At 42.0% G+C, this 15,362-nt stretch overlaps 1 protein-coding gene across 2 annotated transcripts; it reads left to right on the plus strand.

Moving 5' to 3' along the window:
* Nucleotides 1–478: 478 nt before the first annotated feature.
* On the plus strand, nt 479–15,359 carry rbm25a (RNA binding motif protein 25a). Of its 2 annotated transcripts, none has more exons than XM_071529100.1 (18): nt 479–623; nt 923–1,046; nt 1,490–1,539; nt 1,787–1,960; nt 2,169–2,226; nt 2,502–2,662; nt 2,858–3,052; nt 3,699–3,782; nt 7,965–8,245; nt 9,480–9,591; nt 9,702–9,791; nt 10,337–10,410; nt 10,529–10,679; nt 12,438–12,852; nt 12,953–13,257; nt 13,602–13,700; nt 13,947–13,994; nt 14,883–15,359. In XM_071529100.1, exons 2-18 carry the CDS (start codon nt 941–943, stop codon nt 14,973–14,975), a joined length of 2,496 nt encoding a protein of 831 aa, XP_071385201.1. In that variant the 5' UTR covers nt 479–623; nt 923–940; the 3' UTR covers nt 14,976–15,359. The 2 variants fall into 2 exon arrangements, with proteins under 2 accessions (XP_071385201.1, XP_071385202.1); XM_071529101.1 differs by having other exon boundaries at nt 3,702–3,782.
* Nucleotides 15,360–15,362: the final 3 nt, after the last annotated feature.

Here is a 15,362-nt window from a genome sequence, read left to right on the forward strand (position 1 = left end):
TCCGTTTTTTTTTTTAATAAAACGGCGGTGACACACCAAAAAACATAACACAGATATTCAAAATAGTTACCTGATATTTAAGAAATATAGCTTAACAGTGGTTGCTAAGCGACAAAGACTGTAAATACCCGTTTCATAACTCAGGAATGAATGCGCTCATCTGCCCTAAGCATCTCTTTTAGTGAGGCACTTGTAGATGTACAATCAAAACGCAATCATGTACAATATAATCAGCTGAACATAAATTATGCCTACTGAGCACCAAACCAACAAATTGTGCGGGAAAATACATATTCTGCCCTATGCGTCTGCTCTGGGAGGTGTGTGTGTGTGTGTGGCAGGAGGGAGGGGGGATTGACCCCCCCCCCCTCCTCTAACAAATCACGAGCTCTGGCGCCCCCAAGTGTTTGAAAATGGCCAATACGCCAAAAACTGTGCTATCCCATGATGCATTTCGAAAAGAATAGGTTCCAGTTGTTGGTGGCTACACGTTTCCTGCTAACGCGCCGGTGACAATTATAACGCCAACCTTCAAGATTTTCTGCTTACTGTACTTCATGGGCCAATATTCGGATAGCCGTTAAGAATATTTGCCACCGGCTGTACTTTACACCTGACTGCAGGTGAGTAAAACTCTGCCAGACAGCTGTAGCTAACGTTAACTAGCAAGGCCAAAGAGTAGCCAGTTAACGCGGTCGCTAGCCTTAGCTAAGTTAGCTAACGTTAAACGTGGTGGATGGTTCGACTTTTTGGCTGTGGGCAGGTATCCCACCGGACTATTTTACCAAATTAGCAGTTTGCTGTTAAGGATTAGATAACGGTCGACACAGTTTGATGATGGTATGCGTTAACCAACCCCTGAATAACGTCAACTGTACACATTGCCTTTGGTCTTATGTTGACCACCTCCTGTCTTCTGCAGGTTCCTGTTTCCTTCAGGATGTCCTATCCCCCTCATCTCAACCGCCAGCAAATTGGCATCCCGCAGTTACCGCCGAGGATTCCGCCTCCACAGTATGCCGGCTTTCCCCCGGCGGTCCCGCCAGGTACTAAATACCCGAGTGGTCAAATCATGTACAGTTACGGGCTGTGTTGTATGCGATTGGTATGGCAAACACCTGATGTTCACTCCTGCATCACCAAGTGCAGTGTGTCTCTGTGTCCCCTGGCATGTCAACAACACAGGCTGCACAGAGGTGTGAATGGAAAACTATTTCTGTGACACAGCTGTGGCCAGGGGGCTCACATTTTGAGTCAGAATGTGACTCTGAAACACCAGGTGATGAAAGTAGATATCACTGGAAGCTATGCCATAATGTTGAGGAAGGAACTGTATAAACCTGTAGAGACAGATGGATTGTGTATACATCAGAAGGATCTCTAAACATATCACTACTTTTACTTTGATTGTAAACAAGTGGAGCAGTATTGTGTCATGACTCAGAAGTTGTGTAGGATATCGCAGTGATTGTTTTGTTTCCATTTTCAGGTACCCCCATGATCCCAGTTCACATGGGTATAATGACCCCCACACCCACAGTGAGTTAGAAACATGACTTCCTACTGCATGTATCAGCTATTCTGTATGATCTGCTACTCTGTATACAATCCAAATTCATTTTTAGAGCCCAACTCTTCATCCAGTCTGTTTTTGAAGTGTGCACCGTTTCATTGACCCTTGCACTCGTCATTATTGGCTGCTTGTAATGTCAGCGATTCAAGAATTTTGCTTCTCCAGTGATGCTGTGTTTTGGCAAGTGTATTTTATTTTCTCTCCCTGTTTCAGGTCCTCGTCCCGACGACAGTCTCTGTAGCACAGAAGCCGGTGATGCCCAAGAAGGAGCCGGGCGCCATCAGATCCAAGGAAGTGGAGGAGAGCAGCGGCGGCCCTACAACCACCGTGTTCGTAGGGAACATCTCTGAAAAGGCATCCGACATGTTGGTCAGACAGCTTTTAGCGGTGAGTTGATCATACACAAAGTTAAGACTTTGACTTCTGTTTTAGTTGTCAGACCATCTAGTCGGAGTTATTGATTTTCTAATTTGTGTTATGATACAGTTTCAGCACCTGAGTATTGTTCCAGTCTATAATATGACTTGGGTTTGTGGTATTGTTGTATAATGTCAAACGAAATAATTCCCTTTCTTTGTCCTCTCACTCACTATAGAAATGTGGAATTGTTCTAAGCTGGAAGAGGGTCCAGGGAGCCTCTGGGAAACTTCAAGGTAAAAACAAAATGGCCACAACACATTTTGTACTATCCCCAACCATTTTCTCTTCATGTGATAGTGTGTTATTTTGCAGATGCCTGAGACTCCAGTTACTACTTTAAGCGTTACTACAATCCCTAGATTTAAAAGCTAAAGTCTGCTGTTGTTGTTACACCCCATCTTTTTCAAGTGTCATCATTTTCTACTTTTTACTGTGCGTCTTCTAAGTCATCAGAAGTTTTGTTGGTGGTGGTCTAACATCTTGTCTTTCTCCTCTTAACTCTTGTAAGCTTTCGGCTTCTGTGAGTATAAGGAGCCTGAGTCCACGCTGCGCGCCCTCAGGCTTCTGCACGAGTTGCTGTTAGGTGACAAGAAGCTGCTGGTCAAGGTAGACGCCAAGACCAAGGCCCAGCTGGATGACTGGAAGGCCAAGAAGAAGAGTGCCAATGGGGTATGTAAACCTGTTCAGTATCAGATGAGTTGAACATGGCTCTGATGTTGATGTTTTTCTCAAACTCGGTGTAAAGGTTCTGTGAAAATCCTAAGATTCTGTTATTTGACATTACATTTTTTTAATGACTTTCTTTCTATTTTGTTTGCCACTCCTTCTCACTGTCTTTGCCCTCTTTTTGGATTTATGTCACAGGGAGCCAGTGGTGGGTCAAAGAATGGGGATGACGATGAGGAAGAGGTCCTTGATGAGGAAACTCAGCGCCGGGACCAGGTTGTGAAGGGGGCAATAGATGTCCTCATCCGAGAGTATGCCAGTGAACTCAACGCTCCCTCGCAGGACTCTGACAGTCACCCTCGCAACAAGAAGCGGAAGGAGAAGAAGGAGGAGGTACTTGCTACTATATTGTGTGATGTGACAGAGTAGCCAGACCTAGTAATCCTCAACATCTCCCTTAAGCAGGGGAGATATTCCTTCGGTTGGAGTCATACTCCTCTGCAAAGACATTCGTTTGATGAAACGGAGCACGGGTTGCTCTCTCCAGCTGTTCATACTTTCTTTCTGGTGCAAATTAGTTAGTAATCCTTGAGGAAGTGTGAGTTGGGTAATTGAATCACCGAATAATGGCCATAATTCAAAAATAGAATGACGCTTCCTTCATGACATCTGAACAGACAAGCCCTGGAAAGATGTCAGTGGCAAGTGTAAAGAGCCAATTTATCAAAAATTCCATGAACGAAACAACACTTTCTGTTTGGTGTTCTCTTTTCAAATGTTTGTATTATGTAGCGTGAATTAGTCAGTCGGCCTCTAGCTGTCAATTAGGGAATCCAGTCGGTGACAAATGAGCGCAGTTCAATAATTGAATGACCTGACCTGAGTATCAGTGTATCAGTGTATACTGTATACAGCTCTAGGTGTAAACAAAGTGTGGATCAATATTTTCTTATGCTGTGATCTGTTTGGTAACTTATTTGTCATAATTGCAAAGTACTTAGTGTGTTTGTGTGTTGTGTCTTTCTCTCCTTTGCGTCAGGAGGATATCAATGCCATGGAGATGGAGGATGACAAGAGAGACTTGATTTCCAGAGAGATCAGTAAATTCCGAGACACACACAAGGTAATGTATTTAACTGCTCTTTTTACTCTCAAATTAGGTTTTGGAGAAAAACTACTCCACATTGTGTAGTTTGAACATCCTCGACAGCAACTGGAGCTGCATTTCATATAATTTATGGATGTAATGCCTCCATACGACTATTCTCAGTTACTGTCAACTATAGTTTAGAGGTTGTCTATTTATACACAGATAAAGGGATAGGAAGCAATTGGTCAAACATTTTATGGTACCGTTAAAGCCTAAAATTGTTCAAGCATCAGCCATTCATAGATGGCTCTAGTTCAGTATCTCCAAAGTGATTAAGAGTTGTCGCTGTTCATAATACTGATTTGAGACTAAAAATTTTACCTCAACACAAGCTAAATTCATCACACAAAGTGCATGGACATAATGTTAAATTCCCTTTAAAGCTAATCTATTGATTAAACCCCGCCAATATGGTAGAGTTCATTTGGTGACTAGAGCAAGATGAATCTCAGAGCTTTGGAAAAAGTTGCGAGGATAGGATGTAAGTATGAGCTTTCCTTTCTTCTCTACACATTTCGGGCGCTCCCTTCTGGAGGGCTTGCAAAGGGGCAACTGGCTCTCAGTTAATTTCCACTAGCTGAGAACTGACCCACCCACAGCTGCTGAATATGGTAAAACGATACCCATCAGTCCTGCGCCAAGTTAGTAATAAGGTATCAAGGTTTTCAAACTGTATCAGCAACTTGAAAACGATGGATTCATACATTAAGTTCAGTGAAAAACTCAGTTTTTCTTGTAATTTGTGCCTATTTTTATTGAAATTGTTTAGTGTGGTCTAATTCTATTTTGAAAAGCAGGTGGCATCTATAAATATGACACTGAAAACGTAGTCTTTCACATGAGGAAATGTGCTTAGTTTTTAACGGAAGAAAAGTATTGGTTGGGTGTGTCATTTTAGAATCAATGCTGGAAAAGATGTGACATGTTGTAGTCACACTCAGTCAGGTCTGTGAAGGCCAGGGAGCTCAGTGAACCTCTGCAGGTCCTCAGATGATAAATGCTGTGTTTTGAGGAACACACACAGAGACTGAATGAGCCTAACCACTGCAGTAGTTTGAACTGCAGCCTGTAATGTTACTAGAGCAGGGAGCGCCCCTCCACAGCACTCTGCGTTCTGAAGACTATACAAGGTGAGGCCTTGTTGTGTTTGTCCTTTTTTCCTCCTCGTATATTCTGTTTCTCTCCATACTTCTCTGCTGCTTTCCAGCTTTTACTTCCTGTATTTTTCTTCCTTCGCTTCTCTTCCTTAGAGTGATCCGCCCTCATCCCTTAGTTAACCAATCAGAGGACACTGAGATATGTATTGTTATACTGGTGAATTACACAGACATTGTTTGTCTGTCAGAGTCAGAAGGACAAAGCTGCAGGGTTACTCAGCTACAACACCTGTCAAACTGTTTACAAAATCAGCCATTTTATCCTCATTGGAGTATTAGAATGAGAGGTAAGTTCAGGACAGCCAGGAGATTTTTCCTACCGCAGGTTTTAGGGATTTGCTTGATTGAAATATTCAGACTTTGGTGAAAACGGTAATTCTTAGTGTTTGCTTGGAATACCAGATGGGGCAGGGGTTACAACACAGGACAATACAGAAAGTTTAGACGACTTGAAAGTCAGTTTAGTATACTTTTCTGTGACTGACAACTCGTTGGATGCTATCTGAATTGTCCTGATGTGGTAAACCCCATCCAAGTAGGATAAAACAAACACTAAGAATTATTTACAAATGCTATTTGACCCAAGCCTGGACATATTATAAGGCTGTATGTGTAGCTCTCCAGTTTAGACCTCTTTCCTCCCTTTCTCCTTTTCTTTTGTGTCCTTCACTCAACAGATGTTAGACCCACAATCCAACACTGTTGTATGACTATTGTAAACCAACAGTACAGTCAGGATGTACAGCAGTTACACTAACAGCTGGAAGAAAATTTGTTTAATCTGTGAAAGGGCTGTTTGAACTGTGGGCCTAACTCTGTTGAGTATTATTGTACCATTTGTTGGGTTGGAGAGGCCAGATAGACACCAGAAGACAACCTACAGGTAAGACTGCTTCAAAAATTTAATTTCCTTGTGACAAAATGGAATATAGTATCTTAGTTTGTTGTTGATGTATGTGTATGTGGATGAACTGTGTGTCGATGAATTGCTTCACAGGTATGGCTCAGACATTTTTCCTCTTTATTTTGTCTTTACATTTGACCTGCTTTTCCTCCCCAAACTTAGCCTATAGGATGAGTAGGGGCAGAGAAGCGCTGAAACCATAGTTCATCACCTGTAAGTTACACATCATTAGCTCGAAAAGGATCAATCTCTGTAGAGGCAGCCATGATTGTTATGTTAACTAGTGAAAAAGAGGGCAAATGGTTAATCAGTATTTTTTTCTGCTTTGAACAGACAGATGTTTTAGGTATATTTGAATGAAGTTGGTTCCATAGGCTTGCACAGATTAATATTTTTTAATATTTATATTTACTATTGAATTTTTCAATCCGTGTTCTTAAATCCAGTTGCATGTCAGGCAAAATCTTTCATTTTACTGAAACTTAGCAAATCAAATCATTAGTCTCGGCATCAATAGTATTATCATTCCTCCCATTCCACAAATTTTTTTTTTGGTACTGAAAAAGAAATTGGATTAAAAAAGCCATGTCCACATGTATTCCAATTATAATATTCAACCAAATAATAACCATCGTCAGTATCATGCAGCCCTATTTCCAGGGTCCGTCACTCAGCTGTAAACTGTGTACTCCCATACTACTACAGTACCAGGAGGAGTACATGCACTGGAGCACAGAGTCTCTGCCGCTGCCCCTCTGCATCTCAGATGTCCATGTAGAAAACACATGGGACCTGATTATGTAATTCACTTAGTAGGGCCGTTTGCCATGTGAAGCTTGCTGTAATCCACTTGGCACCCTTAGGTAAGACCACACCAGGAAATTATGAAGTGGTGATCTTAAGTGTATAGTTAGAACTTTCTGAACCTGTTGACCTAAAGGTTCAAAGCAGCCTTGGCTCGTATTTATGATACATACACCTTTTAACATATGGCACCTGGTGGATACTTTTATCCAAAGTGCTTTATGTGCTGAGTGCATTTCTAGCATGTGTGGCCCCAGTAGGATTTAAATCCCGTAACTCAGGCAAAGTTAACTGAGCTCTAGATGATCGCTTAATTTAATGTGCATTCAGACTCAAGATATTATAATACTGTGTGCTAGTTAGCACCATTTATTTCGATGGTGGTGCTGTGGTGTAACTAAACCACATCATGTCAAACATTTTCCATTATACATAGAGTATCTCTTGTATACATTCAAATCTATCTTGTTTCTGCATTTGCTAAGTGCACATTGATTGCAAAGTGGACGGATATGGACTTGACCAATAAATGTTTGCCTACAGCCGAGTTTTTATTGGAATGGGAGCTTATTACATCAGAGCATAATCTCAGATCACCATAGAGCACGCAGCAACAGCAGAGGACAGGTTGACCTGTTACATATGCGGTAAATACGTTCAATACTAGTGTATGTGCTAAGTGGGAGGACCGAATACTGGGGCCAGGACAGGAAATGAAATTTTTATCTACAGGCCACAGTGGCTGGTAAATCCCCAGGCACTTTTACATTACAATAAAACAATAATGTAAATAATGTTTATAACCAACAATGGGTGGTAACCTACAAAAGTGTCTGGTAGAATATACGAACCATTTGGCTGGTGGCTGGTGTTAACTTCCATTCCTGCTGTAACCCCTTCCATGAGCCCAGAATGCCTTAATTTTTTTAGGTACCTGTCAAGATTAACCTGCAGTTTAAGCCTGTTGCTTGTTAGTAAATGAGTCCTGAACTGAGCAGTATCTACATTAAACCTGCTCAGGCACCAGACCGCTCTTCCTGGAGGAAACATCAGGGCTCTTAGACGACTTCCTTACTTGCGGCAGCCCTCCTCCTCAAGGCAATGAGTCGCAGCAGTATGTGAGCATGGCTGGCCCAGGGACTGTAAATCACTTGACATTATCATGTGTTGATCAGCTGTTGTTTTATGCACGTCAGCAGATTTCTGAAGTGTCTTCTCATTGTCTTTGTTTTTGATATTTTCAATCAAGTAACACAGTCTCCCCTTTTCTTCCTGTTGGGCTTCCTGCAGAAACTGGAGGAGGAGAAAGGAAAGAAAGAAAAGGAACGTCTGGAAATCGAGAGGGAAAGGAGGGAGAGGGACAAAGAGCGGGAGCGAGAGAGGGAGCGCCGCGACCGCGAGAAGGAGAAGGAAAGGGAGAGGGAGAGGGAAAGAGACAAGGAGCGCGAAAGAGACCGAGATCGCGACCGGGAACGGGACAGAGACCGCGAGCGAGAGAGGACGAAGGAGCGGGAGAGGGAGCGGGAGAGGGACAGAAGTCGCGATGTCAGCGAAGACCGCAGCAGATCAAGGTCAGTAGGATGAGAACAATGTCACACTTCCCTTTTTTTGCTTCTCGGAAAAAAAAAATCTCTTCTCACTTGCCCCTGTCCATGAAGGTCAGCAGTGCAGATGCTTTCTGACACGGGGCTTGAACCCTGTTCCTCTAATTGAAGTACGGTCTCTTTAACTAACTCTAGGCCATCATTACAAGGACATGTTTCGCAGCCAAGCTTTGTTCAAACCCACAGAACTTCATTTTAAATTCTAGTCAAGATCCTAAGGTTTCCAAAGATACCACATATGTCATGCTGAATTACAAGGAAATGTGTATAAAATGTTGCACAAACGTCTAGATTTTTTCCATTTGATGTAATGGTGAAGCCATAAAAAAATGGTGTCGGGTTTGCTTTAGCTTCAATGAAGCGTTGGAATGAGCAGATACAGAATCTGTATGTGACGTTGTGGTACAGTATGGATTCTTTTTTTCTAACTTTGAAGTTAGTTGAGAGGAAAGTTAAGGGGAAACCTGGGGTGCAGGTTTTCCATCTGCTTTTTTTTTTTTTTTTTTTTTTAAATCTGTGTCTATCCGTCAAACATGTATGTCAGGTGATATCTCAGATTCCACTGGTGTGATTGGAGAGATGATGCATATTTATACTGTGTTGCAGGGTTTCAAAAATTTAACTGATTCCTTAATGGGGATGTTATAATTAAAGGTCAAAATTTTATGCTCAAATGTAATATTTCACCTGATACGATTTTGACAAAACTTGCAGGGATGATTCATTTTGGCACTGTGTTCTGGCATCGAAAAATATTTTACTGACTGGCTTAATGGAGGCGCTATGATTACAGGTCAAAATTTCAAACTTTGTAAGCCCATAACTGCTACACACCATTTCGATTTTGATGAAACTTAGAGGGATGATATGTCTTGTTACTGATTGACCCGAGGGGTGCCAGCATCAATCATGGGGGACGACATGTTTACTTGAGTCATGATGCTGGTTGACAAATTGTCAGCAATGTCATTGCTGTCAGTGTTTTTTTTTTATCACGATTTATAGTGAAACCAGTGTTTTGGCCGATTGAACTTTAAGTCATATCCTGCTTGTGACACCTGTTATCACCCTGCTAGGGCCAAAGGAACATGGACCACAGCAGAAATAAGTCCATTCTTGACAATTTTCCTTCACATGCATGATTGAAATTTAAACTAATATTTGAACTAGACTATAACCAATAGCCCCATGTCTCCTGCAGAGAGAGGACCAGAGATGATAAGAAACGAGACCGTGAAGAAGATGAGGAAGACGTGTATGAACGGAGGAGACTGGAGAGGAGGCTTAGGGACAAGGAGGCTGCCTACCAGGAGGTACGTTTAACATCCCTCCTGTCATGTTTGATTATAATATAACAACAATCGTTTGTTTTTCTTATGTTTGATGCAGTCGTGGTTAAATTAGTCTTTCATGTCTTCTGAAGCGCCTCAAAAACTGGGAGATCCGAGAGAGGAAGAAAGCACGGGACTACAGCAAAGAAACAGAGAGGGACGATGAGAGGCGGCGTGAAATGGTAAACAGGAATGCATACCAGACCTGGGTCAAATGGTTCGCAAATAATTCTTAGCATTTGTTTTAGCCTATTTAGACTAGAGTACCAGATCGGTGGGGATGACCACACAGGACAATATAGTAAGTAGCAGAAAGTTAAGACAATCACAGAAAAGTGTAATAAAGTGACTTTCCATTTCTTTCTTGTTATAAAACACTTACCTTACACTAAATTGTCCTGATACAGTGAACTCCACTGATCTTACACTGGTAAAAACAAACGCTTTGAGTTATTTACAAATACTGTTTGACCCAGGTCTGATGAATTCTCTTTTTTCATAACTATTTGTTGTTAATAAGATTAAATTATATTGATCAACAATAACATAGAATATAAACATTTGTGGGGTTACATATGCTGCTGATAATTTCAACACATTAAGTAGACTGTAACAGTGGGGAACAGTATGGGAATGAGATTTGCTTCCAGGTTTTACATGTTACTAACAGTCTTGCTTGCTGGATTGATGCTGGGTATTCTAAATGTTATTGTATGTTTAAATTCAGATGAAAGAAGCCAAAAGACTGAAAGAATTCCTTGAAGATTACGACGACGACAGGGACGACCCAAAGTACTACAGGTGATACTCTCAAATTACTCAAATTCAGGGGTGTGACATATATATTGTTTCCTAGTTTGTCCCCACTTTTTTGTTTGGGGTTAGGTTTTACATGTCTTTTTCTCCCTCTTGACACCAGGGGCAGCGCTTTGCAGAAGCGACTTCGTGACCGAGAAAAGGAGACAGAATTGGACGAGCGAGACCGGAAGAGGGAGAAGGAGGAGCTGGAGGAGATCAGACAGAGGCTTCTAGCTGAGGGTCACCCTGATCCTGATGCTGAGCTGCAGAGGGTGAGTCCACCTGGCTCTTTGACTAGGGATGGGACAACAACCGGTATTACTCTATATCGCGGGAAAAGCCAATAACGATTACGACACCACCCCTAATTCGGATTACCGTGACAACCGCTGATAACTGGGGACTTGTTGGGAGGCTGTTTAACAAATGCAAACACACAGCACAACCCCAAGTCTCTCTTGTCTGTTATCATTGATAGTTGTCCCCCACCAAAGGGGGGACTATGGATCGGTCTCCGTCCATTAGTTAGTTTGTTAGTTCGTTAGTTAGTTCGTTAGTTAGTCACACTGTAACGTTGAGTTTGTGCCGCTAGGGGGCGGCATTGACAATGAATGGGGACTCAGTGGTAAAGCAATACAGATAAAGTTATCATAGGTAACATAATAGTCTACACACGCTACACACTTGGAGACATCAGACTGGGTTGATGTGCTGAAGTGAGAGTCAATGGAGAATTTTTGGGCAAACCTCGAACCACAAGACACTGTAGTTATTGTACAGTTGTTGGACTGTTGTACTGTTATTGCATCATCACTGCACTACCACTGTGCCGTCAGTTTGACTACTTATATCATATTACCACTTACCTACTGTGCAATACCATATATCACTTATCATTTAGCATTTATATTATTCATAACACTCATGCTCCTGGTGTTGTATGTTATATTGTATATTGTATTATAAATTGTATTGTAGTGTACATTGTGTAATGTACTGATTGTATTTATTGCGTATTGTAGTTCTTATATTTAAACTTATATTTATAAAAGGGGGAGCCCTCTAATCCTCTGCCACTCATTGGGAAGTTAACATCATCATAGAGGAAGTGTTTGTGGTAAACGCATAAATCAGCGTCACCCTGTCAAATCCTCCTCTTGTGGTTTTCATCTTATTAATAATTATCAAGGTTATATCGTATATCGAGGAAATTTTGGCCAAGATAATCGTACTATGAAATTTTCATATGGGCACTGGCATATATTTGTGGCGTACATGTCTGTACTTGTCCCCCATTCTGTGTTCATTATATTGTTTCAGTGTTTTTTCCTTGGATCTGTCAGCTATGACAGCCTTGCAACTGTTGAAGATATTTGTCAACTAAAATTCAGAATCCTCTGGGGATCTCTGACACAAATATAATCTTTGATCTAGAAGAGCTTAGGCTTTTGGGGCACAGAGGATGTTGCACTCCTCCAACTTCGTCTTGTTATATGGAGGAGGGTTATAAATGAAAAATGATTAATCGTTTGTCATTTATCAATTAAAAATACCAAACATTTTCTGGTTACAGTTTCACAAATTCTAAGATTTGCTTGCTTTTCTCTGTTCCACATCATTATAAAATGAATAAATTTTTGGCCATTGGTCAGACTAAGTAAACATCAAGACATCACTTTGGGCTCTAGTAACTTGTGATGGGAATTTGTCATTATTTTTTACATTTTATAGACTAAATGATTGATGACTAATTGAAAATTGAAAAAAATAGATAGATTAAGCGTTAATGACAATTGTCGTTAGTTGCAGCCCGAGTTTTTGTGAGTTTGAGTGCAGGTGTCCATTTTTCTATTAATTTTCTCTCACCCTGCTTTTCTCTCACTCTTGTGTTTGCTTCATCCAATCCCTGATGTTAGTGCATCTGTTACAAAAGTATCACCAGTCCCAAAAGATGAATTCCTTGGGGACTGGGGACTTCAGAGTCTTCATGTCATTGCATCATGTAATGTGTCATGTGAATATCTGTGTAGATGGAGGAGGAGGCAGAGCGCCGGCGGCAGCCCCCGTTGAAGCTTGAGCCCGAGGAGGACGTGATCCAGGAGAAGGTCCACAGGGAACGGGATCGGGATCGAGAGAAGAGAGGGTCAGCGCGGCCAGCGGAGCCGCCGTCCCGAGCCCCTCAGCCCCACTCGGACGACGACGTGGAGGAAGGCGAGGACGACGACTACCCCGACGGTGAGGACTCGCAAGACGCCAAGCCGCATCTAAAACCCACGTTGCGACCAATCACTACCGCTCCCTCGGTGTCTTCGGCCAGCGGGAACGCGACGCCAAACACACCCGGCAACGAGTCTCCCTGCGGCATCATCATTCCAGGCGAGAACTCTCCCGAGGTCCAACCTCCTGAGGAACACCGGCCCAAGATTGGCCTCAGTCTCAAACTGGGTGAGTGCATCGGCAAACTGGGAATTCAGAGGGTTTTCTTTCTCAGCCTTCTCACTTTATGCCAGAGTAAACCGTCTGTCCTCCTGTTTCTCTGCTCCAGGTGCCACCAATAGTCCCAGCCAGCCCAACGCTGGAAAACGCAAGAAACTGGCGACCGTGGACAGCGTTTTCAACAAGTTCGACGATGAGGAGGCCGATGAGCAGCCTCGCAAAAGGAAACTGGTGCCGCTGGACTACGGTGATGACGACAAGAGTCTGGGTCTGGATGGGGCGGAAATTTCAGGGGCCAAAGGCAGCATTAACACAGAGGAGAAACGCAAGCACATCAAGAGCCTCATTGAGAAGATCCCCACCGCCAGGCCCGAGCTCTTCTCCTACCCCCTGGACTGGACTATGGTTGATTCGGTAAAAACACTGTGGCAGCTCTGGATTTGCAATTATTTAATAAAATAATTTTAGGATTAGCTCGGGATTAGGAAGATGCTTTATATAATATTTTGTAATGCTCATGAAAAGGTTGAAGAGAGTCAAATAATTGAATGTTGACTCTCCTGTTCTCATGTTACAAGTTAAATATAAATGCATCCACTACACTTGCTAAAAAAATGGTTTTACAGCCGTAGTGTGAATTCGGCCTGTCAGTTCCTCAGCTTCCCTCGTGGATTTATATCAGGATGTTGCTTATTTGCTGTGATAATATGATCAGTGGTTGAAAATTATGCCATGTGCTCCAATTTTTCTTTCTGTAGACTCTGATGGATCGCCGCATCAGACCATGGATCAATAAGAAGATTATTGAATACATTGGCGAGGAGGAAGCCACTCTGGTTGACTTTGTTTGTTCAAAGGTTAGTGATTATTCATCTGTTGGAGAAACACTCTGATCTGAGGTTAATAACTTGATATCAACTGAATTATTCTTAATTTTCAGACTGCTATTTGTTGGTTCCTTTGAGAAAAAAAGAAAAAAAAAAGTATGCTGGCATCTGAATCTATTGTGTAGTGATTCCATTATTCCTCTCTGCCTCTTGAATTTTTTCTAGCAGTGTTTGCCATTTTGCTCACTAACTGAATGTTGTTTCTTCTCTCCCCAGGTGATGGCACACAGCACCCCGCAGGGTATTCTTGATGATGTTGCTATGGTGAGTTGAACTTTGTTGGATCACAGAGCTGAACCAGTGGTCCTCACTCGTTTTCAAGTTATTTATCTTTTGGGGTCTTCACTATTTGAACCTGATTTGATTAGTAGTTTAGTTCAATTTCAATTCAAACTTTGTCTCATTAAGGGAAATTTGGTCTGCAGACAGGGTTTGTAGCAAGACAGTGGCAACCTACAATAAAAATAAAAACAAAAACAGAACAAAACACAAATTGCCAAAAGGTACACCTATATAAAGTGTAACTGCAGTGCAGATAAATGTGTCCCTGGTTCATTTACTATTGAGTTTAGGCGATCTAAAATGTTGCCCAGATAGCACCAAGTCAAACTGCCCTTAAGTGGGTGACCAGAGCGTCAGAACGGCTTTAGTAAGGCATCCTGGTGGCTCAGTTTGCTAAGGTGCATACCACAAAACCACAACTTCCTGGATTCAAATCTGGCTTGGGAACTTGGTCGCATGTCATCCCTCTTTCTCCCCTAGCTTTCCTGTCTCTCTCCACTGTAAACCTGTCAAATAAAGCAGAAAATGCCCAAAAATAATCTTGAAGAAGAGTGACATCGGCCATTCTCACCACTTTCCTCCCAAAGATTTCAGTGACTTGCTCCTGGCCCAGATTAGTGACCTTACAGGATATTTTCAACAAGCTCCCCAGCCTGTTTTTCTTGCTAAACAAGGCAATGGTTAAAATGGATTCTTTAAAACTCCACTAAAAACAAGGTCATCATTTTACCGCACGTTAAGTTCAGATCAGTTGTTTTGATGCAGTCCAGTTAACTTTTCGCGTAGCAAGATGGATATATTCATTGCATAGATATAATGAGCTGTGTGATATAAAACGTTTTTTTCACTGACTGATCTCTTTATCCACAGGTTCTAGACGAAGAAGCAGAAGTCTTCATAGTAAAAATGTGGAGGCTGTTGATATACGAAACAGAAGCCAAGAAGATCGGACTCGTGAAATAAAGACCAAACATCACGGAGGAAGACAACCACATTTTTTTTGTCTCTGGCTTCTTCCTCAAAAACGGTTGTACTACCTGTAATTACTGGCCCAGCAGACTGTCCAAATGGGCCCATACACCCCTCCATTCCATCAGCAAGGAGCTGTTGCCGTGTACGTGTGTGTTTGCAAGGGAAAGCTTGAGCTGTGAACGAGGAAGTGTTTGCACAAGCTTATTGCATGATATAAGTTTTGTTGTATTGGTTCCTTTGTTGATGCTGTCGAAAAGCAAAAGCCAGAGTTGCATTTTACCCATCTGTTCTCCAATACTGTTGGACACATTCTGCTTTGATTTACCGTTGTCATGATGAGGCACTGCTCCGTTGTGTGAACTAATAAATAAAATATGC

The sequence above is a fragment of the Centroberyx affinis genome, unplaced genomic scaffold, assembly GCF_046629955.1.
Source record: "Centroberyx affinis isolate AG114_WGS23_722 - 3 ecotype Tasmania unplaced genomic scaffold, CSIRO-AGI_Caff_v1 ptg001765l_1, whole genome shotgun sequence".
Classification (NCBI taxonomy): domain Eukaryota; kingdom Metazoa; phylum Chordata; class Actinopteri; order Beryciformes; family Berycidae; genus Centroberyx; species Centroberyx affinis.

Excerpts from the sequence above, each read along its gene's own strand:
- rbm25a (XM_071529100.1), top strand. The coding sequence starts at position 941 with ATGTCCTATCCCCCTCATCTCAACCGCCAGCAAATTGGCATCCCGCAG. Across the intron at positions 1,540-1,786 it reads TAATGACCCCCACACCCACA|GTCCTCGTCCCGACGACAGT; the intron begins GTGAGTTAGAAA and ends TCCCTGTTTCAG. Across the intron at positions 2,227-2,501 it reads AGCCTCTGGGAAACTTCAAG|CTTTCGGCTTCTGTGAGTAT; the intron begins GTAAAAACAAAA and ends AACTCTTGTAAG.